This window comes from Pelophylax lessonae, assembly GCF_965119305.1.
Source record: "Pelophylax lessonae genome assembly, chromosome: 1".
Lineage (NCBI taxonomy): Eukaryota > Metazoa > Chordata > Amphibia > Anura > Ranidae > Pelophylax > Pelophylax lessonae.
The window spans coordinates 500,525,361-500,545,728 of NC_138768.1; the positions used below are offsets into that span (position 1 = coordinate 500,525,361).

Consider the following 20,368-nt stretch of genomic DNA (forward strand, 5'->3'; position numbering starts at 1 on the left):
GGAGTGTATGCTGGAGTCGGAAGTGGAGTAGCTGTCAGCCATCATTATTTATTAGTTGCTGGAAACACTGAGTGCCAGTTTTTAGGCACTATTTCTTGTAAATGTACGATTTATAAAGCGTGATGAGCAATGATCTTTTGTTTGTGGCTTCCCTATGAGATGTACTGAGCTGTGGTGAGGAGGCACCTGGAGCGGAGTGCTGGAATATGACAAAGTGTATGGTCAATGTAATTGAGTGCAATTTGACCCAAATTAGATAGAGGTTCACAATATCTCTGATAAGTCTTTACCTTTCCCTAAACTGTTCCCATCCCATCTTCATTGGCAGGCATGTGATGAAGTCACTTCTGTGGATGCACAGGAGTTAGGCTGGGTTCACACATGGGGAAACAAGCACGATTCCTGTGCGGGTTCCCGCATCGCATCTAATTCGCAGGCTGCTGACACTGCTCTCTGCTGCGGGTGTCAATACAAAGTTAATGACACCCCCAGATTGGTTCACAGATCGCAGTGCAAACTGTGAAATGGTGCAGGAATCTGAACGCATGGGTGGAAACACCTATGCGATCTGATTCCAGTGCGGACCAAAAAAGGGTTCTGCGCTATTTTGGTCAAAATGCGATGCAAATCCAGCCATACAAGCTGGCTAAATTCGCATTTCAAACATTGCATGTGATCTGCACAGCAATACGGTGCCAGTCACATACAATGTCTGACCTCACAATAGAGTGAGCCCAGCCTTAGTCATTTTGGCACACCGGGACAGTGCCAGTGCTGTAAGGGGAGCTGCGCAGGCACAGCTCAGTTTACATCGGAGTGAAGACTGTGAGCAAGCAGGTAGGTGCATTTTAATTTTGCAATAAAAAGTCTGCCTGCTACCTGTTTGTTACAGCGGAACTTTAATGGGATTTTAAAGGTTTTTATTTTTTAATCAGTTCTGAACCGCCCAACCCATATATACTGCGGCAGGGCAGCCCGGCTGCGCAAAATCACGTACAGGTACATGATGCACGCCCGCGTACCTGCCGTCCCAGCAGCAATCTGATTTGGTTCAGAACCGATCAGTCATCAGCTCCAGGCCAATAATTTATGACCTGGACCTGGTGATCAGTTCTGACCAAGAACCTCCTGTGCCTGTGTAATGTAAACACAGGCACAGGAAATAATGCAATCTCCTCTCCTGGAGCCCTTTTCGGTTCCAGCGTGAGAGGAAGAAGCATCACAGTGAGTACACAAGTACTACAATAACACCAGTACATTTAGGCACATAATTAACCCCTGATCACCCCCAGTTAACCCTATCACTCCCTGTCACAGTGTCACTATATACAGCATACAGATAATTTACTGATCACTATATTAGTGTCACTGGTGACGCCAGTTAGCGCCAGCGGTAGTTAGCGGCAGTCCCAGATAGGTTTAGGGTACCTGTCCTATATCCCCAGGTTTAGGGTACCTGTCCTATATCCCCAATAAAGGTTGAAACCCTTGATCACCCCCAGTTAACCCCTTTACTGCCCTGTCACAGTGTCACTATATACAGTGTACACATAAGTTACTGATCAGTATCACGGGTGACGCTAGTTAGCGTCAGTCTTAGTATAGTGTCAGGGTTCCGCCACATATTTTCTAATAATGTTTTAACCCCCTGATCACTCCCCAGTTAACCCTTTCACTCCGTCACAGTGTCAATAGTAAAGCGTACAGATCTTTTTTTCTGATCACTGTATTAGTGTCAAGGGTGACACCAGTTAGCGTCAGCATCAATCAAAGATAGTGTGAGATTTTAACCCTTTGATTTCCAGTAACACTAACATACACACACACACTATATACCTCTATTACTCTTATAGTGTCTGAACAGTTCAATATCTTTGATCTGATCAGAACTATACTAGCGTCCCCAATAGTTTAATGCTCCCAAAAACGTGGCGTTAGCAGGATCAGCCCTGACACCAGCCGGGCACCTGCGTTTAGCCCCTCCGCCCAGCCCCCATGAAGTGCAGTATCAATAGATCACTGTCACTTCCAATGCACAGCAAACAAAACCACAGCATTAGCAGAGTCAGGCCTGATCTCTGCTAGCACTAACTTTTTTTTTGTAGCGGTTCAAACAGTCCTCGACAACCAGGTGCTTTTTTACCTGTGAGTCACACTAGGTACCTGTACATTTATTGGCCAAAATGTCAAAACGAAAGGTACACTAGTGAAGAGGCCTACTGGGTGCTGAGCATGACAGATGAGAGCGATGGGGAGTCCTCCCTGTCAGAATCAGGCTCAGTATATGAACCTGTAGAGAGCAGCGGCACCCTGACAGATAGCTCTGACGACAGAGTAGTGGTCCCTGCTAAGGTAGGCATACCCGACCCCGTTCTTCTGTTGCTGAGGTGCAACAATAGCCAATCTTGGAGTGGTCAGATGCTTTAGGGCAGAGGAGAGAGCTAGAGTCTAACAGACCCAGAATTTTTCAAAAAAACAGTACCTGTCACTACCTATTGCTATTATAGGGGATGTTTCCATTCCCCGTGATAATAAAAAGTTGATAAAAAAAAAATAAAAAAAATGAAGGGACAGCGTAAAAATAAAATGGCAAAAAAAAGGATTAAAATTTTTTTTTAGCAAAAAATGGAGGCACTCCCATCCCCATGTGTTTGTGCGCAAAAGCGAATGCAAGCCTCGGTCTTGTGTCATATGTAAACAGCAGTTGCACCATGCATGTGAGGTATCACCGTGAACGTCAGATTGAGGGCAGTAATTCTAGCAGTAGACCTCCTCTGTAAATGGCCTCTGAAAACGCCTTTAAAAATGTACGTAGTTTGTCGCCACTGCACGGGCATAAGATCATCTTCTATATTTTACCAAACATTTGGGCGAAAAAATTTAAAAAAGTGTTTATTTCTCAATAAAAAATTGCGTTTGGAAAATCGCTGCGCAAATACTGTGTAAAAAAAAAAAAAACCCACCATTTTTAATCTGTAGGGCCTCTGCTTTAAAGAAATATATAATGTTTCGGGATTCAAAGTAATTAGCAAAAAAATAAATGATTTCATGTAAAGAAAAAGTGTCAGAAAGGGCTTGGTCTTCAAGTGGTTATAAGAGTGGGTGATGTGTGGCATAAGCTTCTAATATTTGGCATAAAATGCCAGAACAGTTCAAACACTTCTCAAATGACCCCTTTCATGAAAGTAGACAACCCAAGCTATTTGCTGAGAGGCATGTTAAGTCCGTGGAATATTTTTATATCTTGCCACAAGTTTTAAAAAAATTACATTTTTTTTTTTTTACACAAAGTTGTCACTAAATGATATATTGCTCAGACATGCCATGGGTATATGTGGAATTACACCCCAAAAAACATTCTGCTGCTTCTCTTGAGTACAGGGATACCGCGTGTTAGACTGTTTGGCAGTCTAACCATGAGATTTTTTGGGAGCTTAGCCATGTACAGGACCCCGAAAACCAATCACCAACTTCAGGCTTTGGAAGGGCATAAATTGCTCATTTTACTTCCTTACTAGCTATCACAGTTTTGAAGGGCCTGAAATGTCAAGATAGCACAAACCCCCCCCCCCCCTCCCCAAATGACCCCATTTTGGAAAGTAGACACTCCCACCTATGTGCTGGGAGGCATGTTTAGTCCATATAATATATGGAATATTTTATATTATATATGTTAGACTTTGGGAATTTAACTGTGAGACTAATTTGAGAGAATTTTTGGAAGCCTAGTACAGGACCCCTAGTACAGGACCCCGAAAACCAATCACCGCCTTCAGGCTTTCTAAGGACATAAATTGTTGATTTCACTCCTTACTACCTATCACAGTTTTGGAGGTCATGAAATGCCAAGATAGCACAAATCCCCCCAAATGATCCCTTCTCAAATAGTAGACACCCCAAGGTATTTGCTAAGAGGCATGGTAAGTATTTTGAAGCTCTCATTTGTTTTGGAAAATTAAGAAAGAAAAGGAATATTTTTTCCTGTGTTGAGAGCACACTCTCAGCACAGTAACAATGCTGTAAATCACTATTCACAGCGCTGTCCTTATCATGCTTTCAATAACACAGTGTTACTGCCATATAAATCCTTATTACTTAACCTCCCTGGAGGTAATCCCGAGTGTGGCTCGGGGTTCGTTTTCAGTACCAAAAGCAGTAACCCCAAGCCACACTCGGGCTGTAGTGAAACTTACCTTGTCCCTTTGATCCCCCGATGTCCTCCTTCCGATCCTGGTGTTCTGTCAGAAAACCACTACCTATCAGATTCTGCAAGTGGAAGTGACGTTCGGACGAGAAAACGTACTGCCCATGCGCCATGTGTTCCAACATGGGCGCTATGCGTTCCATTAGCTTTCCTAATGTGACAGAACATGAAGCAGCAGCAGACAAGTTCATACACCCAAGCAGCTCTTAAATTTCAGACTGATTTTAGCAGTAAACTTACCTTATATACTGAAATAGTCTATTTCACTATATAATCAGTTTGTCGGTGAGCAGTGCAGGGTGTACCAAGATGGCCTTCGCCACCTTCTGCTTGCAAGTTTCTTGCTCTATTTACTATATTACAATAATAATAGAAATGTAATAATGTTATTCAGTCTATAAGGTCAGTTTACTAGTAAAATAATCTAAGATTAAAGACTTGTGTGGGTTAAGAAGAGGTTCTGCTTCGTGTTCTGTCACATTAGGAAAGCTATTGGAACGCATAGCAGCCATGTTGGAAGGCATGGCGCATGCGCAGTAAGCCTTTTCTTTCCGAACTTCACTTTCGGTTGCAGAATCTGATAGGTAGCCGTATTCTGATAGAACACCGGCATCCGTTTTCCCTTCTGTGCAAGCTCCGTGACGCAGGGGAGCGGAACTGGCAGAAAATTTAAAAAAGTACACAAAACATGACAAGATGCATGGTAATCTGTTAGGATTACATTACTGTGTCAAACCATTTCACCTCAGTTTTGTCCCTAGTGCTTTGTCCAGTGCCCTGCCTGCACTTTTACTGTATTTTAGTTTTAATAATAATTTTTTATTAATAATTAATTTAAATTATTAATTTATTAATAATTTTAAATTCACTTTTACTGTTTTATTCCTAGGAATTACAGGCCTACAATATAAAATAACAGATTTCCATGCAAAACAATGTACCGCTTTGACATTCAAAAATACTGACATAATCAAACCGCCAGGAGTTGTAAAGCCCGCTGACACCCGCTGCCATCCGCATCCGCTCCTGTCCGTGAAATCCGGATGGATGGAAACCCTGTTTTCCATCCTTCCAGGGGATCCGATCGGATGGGATTGGATGAGAGCGGACAGGCGGTACGCTCTCATCCGATTCCCCCAGAGATGCATGGGGCTCTGACACCTCCCTCTCCGCACACAGAGCGGAGAGGGAGCTGTCACCTGCCTGCTCAGCGGGGATCTGTGTATCGATCCCCCGCTGAGCAGCACGGATCCGCCTATGGAGGCGGACGGTGTGAAAGAAGCCTTTGTGTTCAAAATGCAGTTAATTTGAAGCTGAACTCCAGGAAAAAAAAACATTTTCTGGGCCATTTTCTCTATTAAAATAAAAACCTTTATGATACCTGTCCTATGTTTGGCTACTGCTCTTTTTTAGTAAAACTCCTACTTTTAATCAGCCCCCACAGTACTGTAAGTGCCAACCGTCCAGCACAGAGTCTTGCAATTCCAGTGGTAGAAAACTGATCGTAGCAGGTTTTACACAGAAAAAGCCAATTACAGAAAGCAAGGCTTTGTTTGATTGGAGGAGATGAGAGTGTGACATTTACCTGCCCCTCCTTCAATCACAGAAAGTCTTGCATTCAATGAAAAATTGGATTTTTGTCTTACCGTAAAATCCTTTTCTCTGGAGTTCATTGACGGATGCAGTCTTCTGATCTACATATCAGTAGGTTATACTGCCTCCTACAGGAGTAGGACACTAGGCAGAAAAAAGTTCTGGCTACGCCTATGGGCAGTCCCAGGGAGTATACCCTCTCTCTCCCTGCTATAGGATGTCAGTTTTGTATCAAAGCAGTGTCAGAGAAAATAATACCAACCCAACTCAAAATAGAGGGGCAAGTACTGTGTCCGTCAATGAACTTCAGAGTAAAGGATTTTACGGTAAGACAAAAATTCAATTTTCTCTATTGTTCATTAACGTACGCAGTCTTCTGATCTTCATATCAGTAGGGACGTCCCAAAGCAGTGCCATAAAATGAGGGGTGGGAACAGCCATAGCCAACCAGGCAACATAGGACTCATCAGAACAACAAGATGAGACCCACCTGAAAAAACGGTAAACACCCTCAAGGGAGACTAAGAAAAAACCCTTAAACAGCAGCCTGCAAAACTTTGCGGGCAAAAGAGGCATCTGCAGATGCCAGCATATCCACCTTATAAAATTTTGTGAAGGTATGAACAGACGACCCGGTAGCCGCCTTGCATACCTGAAGCACAGATGTCCGATGGCGAAAAGCCCAGGAAGCACCAAGCGACTGAGTAGAATGCGCCTTAACAGGGAAGGGAGGAATCTGACCCTTAATTGAATAAGCCTGCACCACTGTCTGTCTGATCCATCTGGAAATAGTCACAGCAGACGCAGGCAGCCCTTTCTTTGGACCATCCGTGAGTACAAAGAGTGAATTAGACTTCCGAAAAGACTCAGTAGTACACCCTGATTGCCCGAACCACATCCAAAAGTATGCAGTGCAAGTTCCTTAGGATGTTTTGGCTCAGGACACAAAGAGCGTAACAAGATGTCCACATTTAGGTAAAAACTGGAAACCACCTTCGAAAGGAAGGGCGGATCCAGTCGAAGTACCACGTTATGCCTGTGAACCACCATTTAGGGAGAACGACAGGACAACACCACCAGTTCCGATACCCTGCGCGCAGAAGTAATAACCACCAAGAAGGCTACCTTCTGGGATAAGGTAAGCAGGAGAATCTCCTGAACACTTTCAAAAGGAGGTTTCTGGAGAAGCGACAGCACCAAATAAAGGTCCCAAGGTGGCAACGGAGGACGCACCAGAGGTATCAAGTGTCGCATCCCCTGGATGAAGTTACGCGCCAGGGAATGGGTGGCTAATGGCCTTTGGAAGAAGATTGCCAAGGCTGAGACCTGACCCTTAAAAATACACAAGGCAAACTTTTGATCAACTCCCCGTTGAAGGAAAGCCAAGATCCGAGCCACCGAATAAGAGCGAGGAGGAGCCCCAAGAGACTCACGCTATGCAATATACGACTTCCACGTACAATGATAGATCTTCCTAGAAGTCACTTTCCTCGCTTTAAGTAGAGTAGTAATTGCTGAAGCAGAGAAACCCCTGTCCTTCAGCACCTGGCTTTTAACAGCCAACCTGTCAAAGCCAGCGACCATAAAGCAGGATGGAAGATTGGCTCCTGAGACAGTAAATCCTCCCTGAGAGTAAAGCCTCGTACACACACGTCGAAAATCGGCAGGGAATTTTCGTCCGACGACCGATCTGCCGATTTTCGGCTTGTTAGTATGATGCTTCCGACAACCGACTCCGACTTTTCGGCCGAAAAAAATCTGGTGTGCAGGCTATAAAATTTTTGTCCGCCGTCAAAACACGGCCGATTTTCATGCAGTCAGTACAGATTTCGACAGGGAAAAATCTAATGAGCAAGACTGGGCATGTTCAGAGAAGAAAGAACACAAAGAAAGCAAACCAACACATGACATCACTTCTGAAGTAGAATTTTGTCGGGCGAGAAAATTCGTGTGCAGTCTAGGCACATTCCAACCAACAAAACACCACTCTGGACAAAAGACGGACGATCAGTCGGCCGATAATCGTTGCGTGTGTACTAGGCTTAAGTCTCCAAGGAGCGTCTGCGACTAGTCTTACCAGGTCCAAGTACCAAGCTCGGCAAGGCCAGTCCGCAGCCACAAGAATGACCAGAATTTCTTCCGCCTCGATCCTGCGAAGAAGTCTTTGCAGCAACTGGAGAGGAGGAAAGGCATACACCAGCTGATACCGACCCCACGGGGCCACTAGCGCATCTGCGGCGTCTGCCAGAGGGTCCCGAGAGTGGGCCACAAACCTCTGGGCTTTCCTGTTGATCTGAGACGCCAACATATCTACATCTGGAGTGCCCCCACAAAGGCACAACTGCTAGAATACACCCGGATGGAGAGACCATTCCCCTGCATCCAAGGCCTGTCGACTGAGGTAATCCGCCTGCCAATTTTCCATTTCTGGAATGTGAACAGCGGAGAGAACTGAAACAAAGCGTGGCATTGTCCGATTGAATGCGCACTGAACAACCCTGCAGGTGCTCGGTCCAGTGGAGTAGGCAAAGCCTGATCGCTCACAGCTCCAGAACATTGATTGGTAACCTGGATTCTTCCAGGGACCAGACTCCTTGAGTAGAAAACCTGCTGAGAACCCCTCCCCACCCGGACAGACTGGCACCTGTGGTGACAATTGTCCAATATACAGGGAGGAAGTATTTTCCTTGCTTGAGCATCGGGGACTGAAGCCACCATATCAGCGACTCCCTGGTCACCAGGCTCAGCTAGATCTGATTGTCCAGGGAACTTGGATTCTTATTTCATTTGAGAAGGATTTCCTTCTGGAGGATCCTCGTGTGGAATTGAGCGAAGGAGACCGCCTTGAAGGATGATACCATCAGTCCCAGAACTCTCATAAAGGTCCGAAGGGAGGACCACTTGCTGCACAACAACAGCTGAATCGCAGTCTGGAGTTTTTGGAGTTTTTCTGGAGGAAGAAACACCCTAGCTGAGGATGAAACCAAAGTCAGGCACAGATAGTCAAGTCTCATGGAAGGGACCAAGGACGACTTCTTAAGGTTCAGAATCCACCCGACCTCCTCCAGCGTTCTCATGGTGATTGCCAAATTTGTTTCCAGCACCGTGGGAGACTCCGCACGTAGAAGCAGATTGTTCAGGTAACCCAGGACCGATATCCCCCACTGTCGCAACAGCACCAGGAACGGCGCCAACACTTTTGTGAAGACCCGTGGAGCAGAGGCGAGACAAAGGGTAACGCCTCAAACTGATAGTGATCCTCTCCCACGGCAAAACGGAGAAACCGTTGGTGTCCTGCACATATCGGAATGTGAAGGTAGGCATCTTTGAGGTCTTTGGAGGCCAGGAAATCCCCTTGCTGTAGGGATGCCACCACCGTGCGAACTGATTCCAACTTGAATTTTTGAACTCGCACGAAGCAATTCAGTGCCTTCAGGTCCAGGATTGGACGCACCTTGCCTTCCTTCCTGGAGACCATAAACAGGTTTAAATAAAAGCCCTGAAAATGTTCCGCACACGGAACCGGAACTATTACTCCATGTTGTACCAGGTTCTGTACTGCCCCAAAGAGAGCCTGTAAGCAATCTCGGCGACAGTCGCACATTGGAAGGGAAAAACCTTACCGGCGGGACAGATCCAAACTCGATCTTGTAACCGGACCGTATGACCTCTTGAACCCATTTGTCTTGTATCCAGGATAGCCACAGGTCCGGGAACTGGCGAAGACTTCCCCTCCACCCCAGATACAGGTGAGGGCGCACCTTCAGGCCGAAGTGGTCTGGAGAAACTAGATTTTTTGTTTGCCAGATCGGGATCGCTTGGAGTCTTGAAGGGCTTTGCCTTATCGACTGATCCTGAGGAACGAAGAAAAGCATCTTATGTGCTGAAAAGGAGGGACCCTGTCTGCGACGAGGGTCCTTACCCTTGTTAGCCTGTGGGAGAAAAGTACTCTTACCCCATGTGAGACCTTTGATAATGTCATACAGGGTAGCCCCAAACAGGCAATCTACTTGAAAAGGTAGATCAGTCAAGGTCTTCTTTGAAGTCTGATCCGCAGACCAGCATTTTAGCCAAAGTATACGCCTGAGGACCACTGCCGAAACAGACAGTCGGGCCAATATGGGAGCAGTATCCAGCGCAGCATGGCATACAAATTGCAGCCCCTGCACCATCTGGTCTAACAGCTCCTCAAAGGCAGGAGGAAGATGTTTCCCCTCAAGGTCACGGCGTAGTAACTTAGCCCATTCAGTCAATGTTTGCGAGACCAGGGCAACCATAAACACCGGTCTAAATGCGGACCCCACCAGAGAGTACATATTGCGGGGCACGGACTCCGCCCTTCTATCCGCCAGATCTTTAAAGGACGGGGAATACTCCACTGGGATCATGGTAGCTTTATTCAGTCTTGAGACCGGAGGGTCCACTGTAGGTGGCACAGTCCACTTCTTTATAAGAGACTCCTCAAAGGGATAGCATCTAGCAATCTGCTTTAGGCACCCCAGGGGAACGCTTTGGATGCTCCCATTCCTTTTTGAGCAGGTTATCAAAAAACGCGGAGAAAGGAAAAACCTTTGCCGCTCTGGATGGTTTGCAAGTGCAAAACGTAAACTGCGCCTCAGTCGCAGTAGTAGCTGCGTCCTCCATATTTAGGGTCTAACGCACAGATCCAACCAGTGTGTCCACCAGCGGCTTTTCTTGCGTGGTTGCGGAGGTAGAAATGTTATCCTCACTGTCAGAGGAGACAGGGCGCAAGGTAGTAGACCCGGCAGGGAGATCGGCGTCTGCGGTGGCTGAGTCAGACTCAGAATCTGAGACATCAGTAGGCAGAAGGCGCTTTTTTAGCATCTCACCCTTTAAATGCCACCTCCACCCACCCCATTCCAGGACCGTCAAAAGTGCATCTATTGACAGCTGGGATCCGGAAGGCCCTGCGGCCTCCTTAAAGAGGTCAGGTGGGGACACATGTTCTGCAGGGTCTATGTTACACCAGGGGAACCCATCAGCAAAAGTTGAAAAATAAATATATATTTTTTTATAAACGTCCCACCGCGCTACAGCGCCCCCAAGAGGTCAGGCAGAGCGCACTTGAGACCCCCAGCAGAGAAAGAGACCCCCCCAGACTCCTCACCTACAGCAAAGATGTACCAGGAGGCCCAGAAAGTCTGCACAGCATGTGTCAGCAGCCAGAAGGAAAGATCTGAAGATCAGCATCAGGGTATAGGGAGGGGCTCCAACCACAAAAATGCCTCCAGGAACTCCCATTTAGTGATTCCTATCAGAAAACCACTGCAAAATAGCACCGGGTGTACCAAGATACCGCTGATTCATGCCGAGTACATGGGGCTACAAGAAAATGGCGCAGCCTGCAGAGTTACTGAGGACCCTCGTGGGGACCCTGCAGCCTCCTGACGGGATTGATTGGAAGGTGGGCTCCGGAGTGAGAAACCCCCCCCCCCCCGTACGATCGTTCGTCCCATCACCGGTGACGCACCCCCCCCGCCCCCACCTGCGGCATAAAGCTTGTTTCCAGCCTCTGAGAGTAGTCAAAAATGTCCCAGTAGTGAGGGGGGGGCAGTTAGGTGGGGGGGGGTGCGTGACAGGACAGAGAGGAACCCGAGGTTGCAAGGGTCGGACCGTCCTAGGGAGGGGCCCGTGTCCCCAAAACCCGCCAGGGGAAGAGGGGGGAACATTTACTCACCATACCAGAAACAGGCGGGCGTCATCTCCTGACAGAATTTCTCTCCGCCGAAGTGGTGGGACTGATGGCCAAAAAGGAATGCTGCGACTCAGGCCTAGACCCGGTCGTATGCGACCTGGCGAGGCGTTTAACTTGCAGGGCCAGCCCCCGACCCGGCACGGAGCTAAGGTCTTTGCATGCTCGTTGGCCAGCTGGGGTGACCACTGGATCTATATATCCAGCCCGTCGCCCAGATCCAGCATAGTTGCTTGTAGATCTCAAAGGAAAAAAATCAGGAGAATAAACTATCTAGAAAAAAAAAACTTTGCTAGGACCAGAGGTCCCAGCAAGGAACTAGGTCCTTACTCCTGACTAGGCAGATTAAAACTGACATCCTATAGCAGGGAGAGAGAGGGTATACCCCCTGGGACTGAAATGAAAAATGGACATCAATGCATCGCTATGGAAAAACGGATGTAAATGGATTTTCATTTATATACATCAGTTTACATCCGCATGCGTCATCATCCTTTTTTTTTTAACTGATCAAAGCTCTATTTTTCTTCGGTTAAAAAAACGGAAGTAAACTGACAAATGGTCAGTTTTTCATCCGTTTTTGCATTGGTAATGGATGTAAAAAAAAAAAAAAAAACTGATAACCACTGATGAAAAACAGATAAATACTTCATCCATTTTGATGTGACTGAACTGATAAAATGAACAGTCCGCATGTCTGGAAGGGGCCTTAGAGTCCTTTCACACGAGCGGTGCACCCGACAGACTCCGTTATGCTCAGCGGGGATCAATCTCCGATCCCCACTGAGCAGGCGGATGACTGGTCCATCTCCGCTTACTTTGCAGAGACTGAGCTGTCAGAGCCCCGCTCTCCTCTATGGGAGATCAGATGAAAACAGATCGCCTGTATGTTTTCATCTGATCCTATCCGATCCTCCAGACGGATGGAAAAAAGGGTTTCCATCCGTCCGGATTTCACAAACAGGATCGCATCGGATAGCAGCGGGTGTCAGCAGAGATATCTCCGCTGACATTCGCTGCTCCATAGGGATGCATGGAGCATCCGATCAGGTCCACTTGAAAAACTGACAGGCGGACCAGATCAGAAGGCCTGTGTGAAAGGAGCCTTAGGCCCCTTTCACACGAATGATCCGATCAGATCCGCCTGTCAGTTTTTTTTAGGGGGCTCTGATCGGATCTTCAATGCATCCCTAAGGGGCAGCCGCTGTCAGCGGAGACATGTCCGCTGACACCCGCTGCTAACTGATTCCGATCCTGTCCGTGAAATCCGGACGAATGGAAACCCAATTTTTCATCCGTCCAGGGGATCAGATGAGAGCAGACAGGCGGTCCATTCTCATCCGATTCCACCATAGAGAGCAGCGGGAAGCTGTCACCTGCCTGGATCGAACCCCCGCTGAGCAGCATGGAGTCCGCCAATGGAGGCGGACCGTGTGAAAGGACCCTTAAGATTAAAAAAAAACCTTCTGTCTTTAAAACCACTTCGCTTTGATCAAAAATATACAATTTCCACTGCAGTAAAATAAAAACCAGGTAAGTCCCTAAAGGAATATAGTCATGAACTGGGTGAGGTGGGAAATGTCTGTGATGGCGGATGAAGTCATTACAAAGTCATCACACAAACAACTCTCTCAGTCTGATCAGATCTTTTTTTTATTTAAACTTGAAGAAAGTTAAATGTCGCTGTAAACTATAACAATCACTTACAATTTTTATTGGTGCAGAACAGGGAAAAGGTAACAATGTTTTTGTTATTATTTTTCAACCAGGTCACCATTTTTGATAAAAACAGAAAACGTTTTCAAAACTTAGTTCTACAAATATACTAATATACAAATACATTTTAAAAAAATAATTTACACCTTATCCTAAAACACACATTCACAGTCCCAAGTATTTTAATGTGATATTACATTTCAAGTTTTATTTTACAAGCAATTCTTTAGTTACTTCTCCAATCTTGGTGCATCTTCCACCATATTAAATCTAGGCATCTCAGCAGTAACCACCAGTGGAGACATTTATCAATTCGGTTGCACAGTATTGCAATGCTGTGAGGGGAAACAGCTTTTGAAAACAGATTTACTACAAGGCTACAGCTTGACTTGACTCATAAGTACCTCCCTCAACTGATCTAATGCAATAGAATTAAACCGGACCCTAAACACTTCATAATTGTGCATTTGTTCGTAGTGAAAATCTGTCTTATATACAATAATAAATATGTCGCAGTTGGCTGCCTAGGATTCTAAGTGCAGGGATTACAAATACCGTACTACTGCAAATTCTTTACTAATTGCTGTCCAATTTGCGTGGAACTTTGTCACTATTCTGCTTGAATTAAAAAAGATCAGCAAAGCAACTGCAAATGGCTGAAACAGATAGTTCCTAGTGGAGGTCCTAAGGGTAGGCAATTTCATAGAAATTTATAGGTAGCTATGCTGCAAGTTATTCCATCTGAACACAGGTTAAGTTAGTTAAAGGGGCTTTGGGATGTTTCACCTTTTAGTCCACTTGGTGGAAAAGTCCTTTAATGTGGCTACAATTATAATGAATAGAGCAACTGTTCCTCCTACCCTCAAAGTGGTTGTAAATCCTTATGCCCCTTTCACACATTTCATCAGTTTAGTCACATTTTTTTGCCATTTGTTGTCATCCATTTTTATCAGTTATCCATTTTCATCTGATCCATTTTTTTAACAGATGAAAAATAGGGCTTTCATCCGTTCAAAAGAATGGATGTTGATGGAAGCGGATGAAAACAAGTGTAAATTAGTGATCATCTATTAAAATCCGTTTTTCCATAGGAATGCATTGATGTCTGTTTTTCATCTGTCGGATGGATGAAAAATGGACAAACGGACAGCATGTGTGAAAGGGGCCCTTTATATATCCAGTCAAGTGACTAGCCTTAGGTGATACAGAGGCATGAAACAAACTCCTACATATGTTGTACCTGCAGTCTTGTCTTCTCTACATCCGTTCAAAGTCCAAAACATACACAGCCTGTCCAAGCTTTCAAAAAGCAGGGGATGGGGAGGTAAAGTTACACTCATTGAGGACAGCTGACTGGAAGGAAGAGACACACACACCCTTCACTGGGGACACAGTAACAGAGCCAAGGCTGTCAATCACAAGCTGTGTGCTGGAGCTCCTTCACCTGTCACCTTTTTACCTCTTGGGTCGGGAAAACTTGTTACATATATTACATAGTTTGTGAGGTCGAAAAAAAGACACCAGTCCAAACTATGATGTGTGTGTTTGCTGTTAACCGTACATTGTATACCCCTGTATGTTGTGGTCTTTAAGGTGCCCATCTAATAGTTTTTTAAAACTATCGATGCTCCCTGCTGATACGACTGCTTGTGGAAGAGAATTCCACATCCTTACTGCTCTGACAGTGAAGAACCCCTTACGTATTTTAAGGTTAAACAGTTTTTCCTCTAGTTTTAGTGAGTGGCCACGTGTCTTATTGTATTCCCTTTCTCTGAAAAGTTTGTTCCTTATGCTAGGGTCGCCAGTACAGTATTTGTACATTGATATCATATCCCCCCTCAATCTTCTCTTCTCCAGAGAGAATAAGTTCAGTGCTTGTAGTCTTTCCTCATAGCCGATGCCCTCCATTCCCCTAATTATTTTTGCTGTCCTTCTCTGGACTCTCTCTAGTTCCAGCACATCCTTCCTGAGGACCGGTGCCCAGAACTGGACATCATATTCCAGATGTGGCCGGACCAGAGTGTTGTAGAGTGGGAGAATAATTATTTCTGGAGTGAATCCCCTTTTTTATACATCCCAGTATTCTGTTGGCTTTGCTTGCAGCGGCTTGGCATTGCATGCCACTGCCAAGCCTGTTTTCTACCAGTACCCCCAGGTCCTTTTCCATCCTAGACTCACCCAGAGGTTCCCCCCCCCAGTGAGTAACTTGCTTTCGGGTTTCTGACGCCCAAGTGCATTACTTTACATTTTTCAACATTAAACCTCATCTGCCATGTAGTTGCCCACCCCATTATTTTGTTCAGATCCGCTTGTAAGGTTTCCACATCCTGCATAGAAGATATTGGCATGCTTAGTTTAGTATCATCTGCAAATACTGAGATTGTACTCTATATCCCCTCCTCTAGATCATTTATGAATAAATTAAACAGGATTGGCCCCAGGACAGAACCTTGGGGGACCCCACTTTCCACACTCGCCCAATCCGAATATTCCCCATTAATCACCACCCTCTGGACCCTCCCCTGGAGCCAGTTCTCTATCCAGGTACTCAACCTATGGTCCATACCTACCTTCCTTAGTTTGTACAGTAAGCGTTTGTGGGGAACCGTGTCAAAGGCCTTTGCAAAGTCCAGATACACCACATCCACAGGCTTACCTTTATCTAGGTGGCAGCTCACTTCATCGTAGAAGGTTAATAGATTGGTTTGGCAAGAAGGATTTTTCATGAAACCATGCTGATTACTACTAATAATACAGTTTTCATTACTAAAGTCTTGTATGTGGTCCCCTCCAAAATCTTGCAGACTACTGATGTTAGGCTGACCGGGATATATCTCGGCCCTTTTTTAAATATTGCTACCACGTTGGCTTTTTTCCAATCAGCTGGCACCATACCAGTCTGTAGACTATCCTTAAAGATCAAGAATAATGGTCTGGCAATCACCTGGCTGAGGTCTTTAAGAACCCTCGGGTGCAAGCCATCCGGTCCCGGTGATTTATTTATGTTATGTTTCTCTAGTTTAGTTCTAAGTCTATCATCTGTTAGCCATGGCGGTACTTCCTGAGGTGTATTATTTAGTTTAGCCTTACAAGCTGGGTTAGTGTAATGTATTTCCCTTTGGAATGCACTGGCTTATCCCTTTGTTTAGTATGCTCTTGAAGCACTCCCATTTTTCCTCCTTGTTCTTTGTTTCCAGGGTTCTATCCCATTTGATATTTTCTTTCAAAACTTTTTATTAGGTTTTTAATAAACGAAAACAGGTAAGTAACATATGTTGAACTTTGGCTATATAAAGCAAAATACAATTTGAACATGTAGCATAGCCATTTGATATTTTCTAGCAGAGAGCACAGTTTTGGGAAATTGGCTCTTTTGAAATTCAGTGTCCTTATATTACCGTTTTGTTTCCTATTACTATGATTAATACTGAAACTAAGTGTCCTATGGTCACTGTTTCCTAAGTTGCCCCATATTTCTATATCCATGATCAGGTCTGTATTGTTGGTAATCAGTAGGTCAAGTACCGCATTGTTTCTTGTCGGTGCGTTCACCATCTGAACTTGTCAGAAGTGACTCATACAGAGGGACAGGCAGCAGGCAGAAAAAAAACACTTAGTGACCTGGATTGAGACAAGTGTACACTATAGAGAAATAGGTCTTTGTTCATATTCATGTCAAAGGTTTACAACCACTTTTAACTGTTAGGAGAAGGACTGCTCCTTACTACTACAGGGCTAGCTGCTATAAGATTTTTTTTTAAGCCTAACACTTTGCAGGGCAGTTGTTTTTATGAGTTGAGCTTGCCTACATTAGGAAAAGCCAAACAGTAGTATCTTCAGATCTGCACAGAGCTTTTCTCCAAACAGTGGATGAGTGGTAGCAGAAGTAGCGATACCTCCATGTGTCATAATTGTGGTCACATTGAATTGTAATAATTAGAATGAAAGCCACTTTAATAAACCAAAAGCTGCATATTACAGAATACCCTGTTCCATAGACCCGAGTACAGTTGAGATGTTTTGATCTACAGAATATTTGACTGCAGAATGGATCCTTTTAACAAATGAACAATTAGTAAATAAAAAAAACAAATCAGTGCTCAAGTGCATTGCATAGATTCTCTAGATTACATATATTGTCAAAAGTATTGGAACACATGCCTTTATACGTACATGAACTTTTATGGCATCCCATACTTAGTCCGTAGGGTTGGTTTAATATTGAGTTGGCCCACCCTTTGCAGCTCTAACAGCTTCAACTCTTCTAGGAAGGCTGTCCGCAAGGTTTAGGAGTGGGTCTATGAAAAAGCTTGACTCTTCTTTTAGAAGCTCATTTGTAAGGTCAGGCACGGATGTTGTAGAGAAGGCCTGGCTCACAGTCTGCGCTCCAATTCATCCTAAAGGTGATCTTTCGGGTTGAGGTCAGGGCTCTGTGCAGGCCAGTCAAATTCCTTCACCCCAAACTCGCTCATCCATGTCTTTATGGAACTTGCTTTGTGCACTGGTGCGCAGTCATGTTGGAACATGAAGGGGCAACCCCAAACTGGGAGCATGACATTTTTCAAAACGTCTAGGTATGCCGACACCTTAAGAGTTCCCTTCACTGGAACTAAAGAGGCCAAGCCCAACCCCTAAAAAACAACCCCAAACCATAATCCCCCCTCCACCAAATGATTTGGACCAGTAAACAAAGCAAGGTCCATAAAGACACGGATGAGTGAGTTTGGGGTGGAGGAACTTGACCGGCCTGCACAGAGTCCTGACCTCAACCCGATAGCACACCTTTGGGATGAATGAGAGCGGGTAATGCAAGCCAGGCCTTCTCTACAGCATCAGTGCCTGACCTCACATATGCGATTCTGGAAGAATAGTCAAACATTCCCATAAACACAATCCTAAACCATGTGGACAGCCTTCCCAGAAGAGTTGAAGCTCTTATAGCTGCAAAGGGTGGGCCAACTCAATACTGAACATTACAGACAGTGTGGGATGCCATTAAAGCTCGTATGCGTGTAAAGGCAGGCATCCCAATACTTTTGACAATATAGTGCATGTGTAGCAGATAGTGGATGAGGTAAACTAGGGTCATTATGAACCAAATGAAAATGCAATGTTACGGTTGATCTGTATGTATAAAAAAATACAATGCCACCCGCTTTTGTGTGACAATGCCTTTCACGATAAATAAAATACAATATTTCAACACTTATCTTAGTGTATGAACATCTTAGAAATCATTGTCCTAAAGTGCAATGTTTTCATCTTCAGTAGGTCGAACATCTTTTTTTTTTTTTTTTTTCTTCAAATACACATTACAGACACCGTTTTATACCCTAAAGGACAAGTGAACTTTCAGTAAAAAAAAAAGAAAAATAAATATAAAGTTCACCACCCTCCCTCGCCCCATAACCTAAATTAACCGAGAAACCCCCTTAGCCAGCTGTAAAATCACCTCAGGAGCAGAGTTGGACCTCTGCCAGGCCATACACACATAAATGGGCCATGTTCAGAATGTCCCCAGTCCTGGAGATGCAGCTAATGGTGACATTCTCTGCCTAGAGAATGTAAAGAGCAGGTGGGCCTGCAAGCATCATGCCATGATGAGGCAAGTTACAGCAGGATGGGATGTTTCTATGCTAGGGGGCCAAACTACTACATCTTGTGTTAAAAGTACTCTTGCCCTTTAAACCTGTAACCTTGGGGACCGCAGGATCTCTTGATTCACCCACAAATATTTTATAAACCTTCATTAAATTAGTAACACTTGCAAATATATAAAGGTTCATCCAAAAATAATTGCAAAGTTCCTGTACAGGCTATAAAAATAGAACAAAGCGATCTCAGCTCCTCGGAATATGAATCTTCATTGAGACACCTCAGCCTTCAGATTTATTAACTTGGTTCTTATCTACAGCAATGAACACTGCACAAACTACTGCCGAGATAGACAGATGTATCACTTCATAGAGTAACTTTGGAGAAAAAACACTCCATATAAACAAGTGGTAACGAAGGGCTGTCACCAGAAGGATGTACACTGTGACTGGTAGGGAGCGAATTATTGCGTAACAGTAACAACCATGAGCAACACAAGTAGAATTCCTGGAAAAGAGCAAGGTTAAGGTGGTTATTACTATTAGTTTGATCACCAAAAAACAGACAATAAAGAAATGCATTGTTCTGATTTGCATCTTTTTTTCCCTAATATAATGAATAATAATGTATTAAAACTTTTGTTACCCCAACACTTCATATTCCCGATATGTACCTGCTGTGCCATGTACTTGTATGAGAAAGAATCCTGTTCTCTTTGTATTGCTTCCTTTTTTGGAGGAGAATGCATTGAGTTCCCAGCACAGCTAGAGAATTGACCATGGTGTGCTCTCCTGGTTAGTGTGGTCAGTTTTACACAGGAAAGCAGAGGAACTAGCAGAAACACCAGGGATTTTACAAAAAAGGAAATCCCGCTGACAGCTGAAAGACCTGAGCAAGAAGGTATCTGTTTTGGATCTTGGTACATTTTTACGAGCACAGATACCCGTACAAATGCCTAGTATCGGCACTGATACCAGTATCGGTATCAGTGCAACCCTAGTTTATATACATATATAAACATCGTACATATTACACAGGGAGTCCATACTTCGATATTACATATACCATTTTCTGCCTCCTGCTTAGCAGTACTGCACAATAACTGTTCCTTCTCTGCTTATCTCCCATAGGTGCACGTTTATGGATCGAGTTAGTTGATTTAAAATGAGAATCTCTCAATATGACTAGCTTAGAAAATCTCAACCAATATTACAATATGCCATTCATTTACACGAGTACCGATACCCATCCAAATGGCTAGTATTGGCACCGATATCAGTGCAACCCTAGTTTATCTACATATTACACAGGGCTTCCATACTTGCATATTACATATAAATATTCTGCCTCCTGCTTAGCAGCACTCCACAATAAACTGTTCCTTCTCTGCTTATCACCCGTAGGTGCACGTTTATGGATCGAGTTAGTCGATTTAAAATGAGAACCTCTCAATATGACAAGCTTAGATAATCTCAACCAATATTACAACATGACATGCATGTGGGCTGTCATTGCTAGCCTTCTTCTTGGCTGTTTCCCTTGAAACA

At 44.5% G+C, this 20,368-nt stretch overlaps 2 protein-coding genes across 2 annotated transcripts in view; both read right to left on the reverse strand.

Annotated features, from left to right (window-relative positions):
- PGPEP1 (pyroglutamyl-peptidase I) overlaps window positions 1-20,368 on the reverse strand; it is a 167,420-nt gene that overhangs the window by 100,797 nt on the left and 46,255 nt on the right. The gene's annotated exons all lie outside the window — the stretch shown is intronic.
- Window positions 18,848-20,368, reverse strand: part of PIGG (phosphatidylinositol glycan anchor biosynthesis class G (EMM blood group)) — a 71,770-nt gene continuing 70,249 nt past the window's right edge. The window contains exon 13 of the mRNA XM_082272896.1: window positions 18,848-19,328. Coding sequence (XP_082129022.1) covers window positions 19,103-19,328 — 226 coding nt within the window. The 3' untranslated portion in view covers window positions 18,848-19,102. The remainder of the gene's footprint in view (window positions 19,329-20,368) is intronic.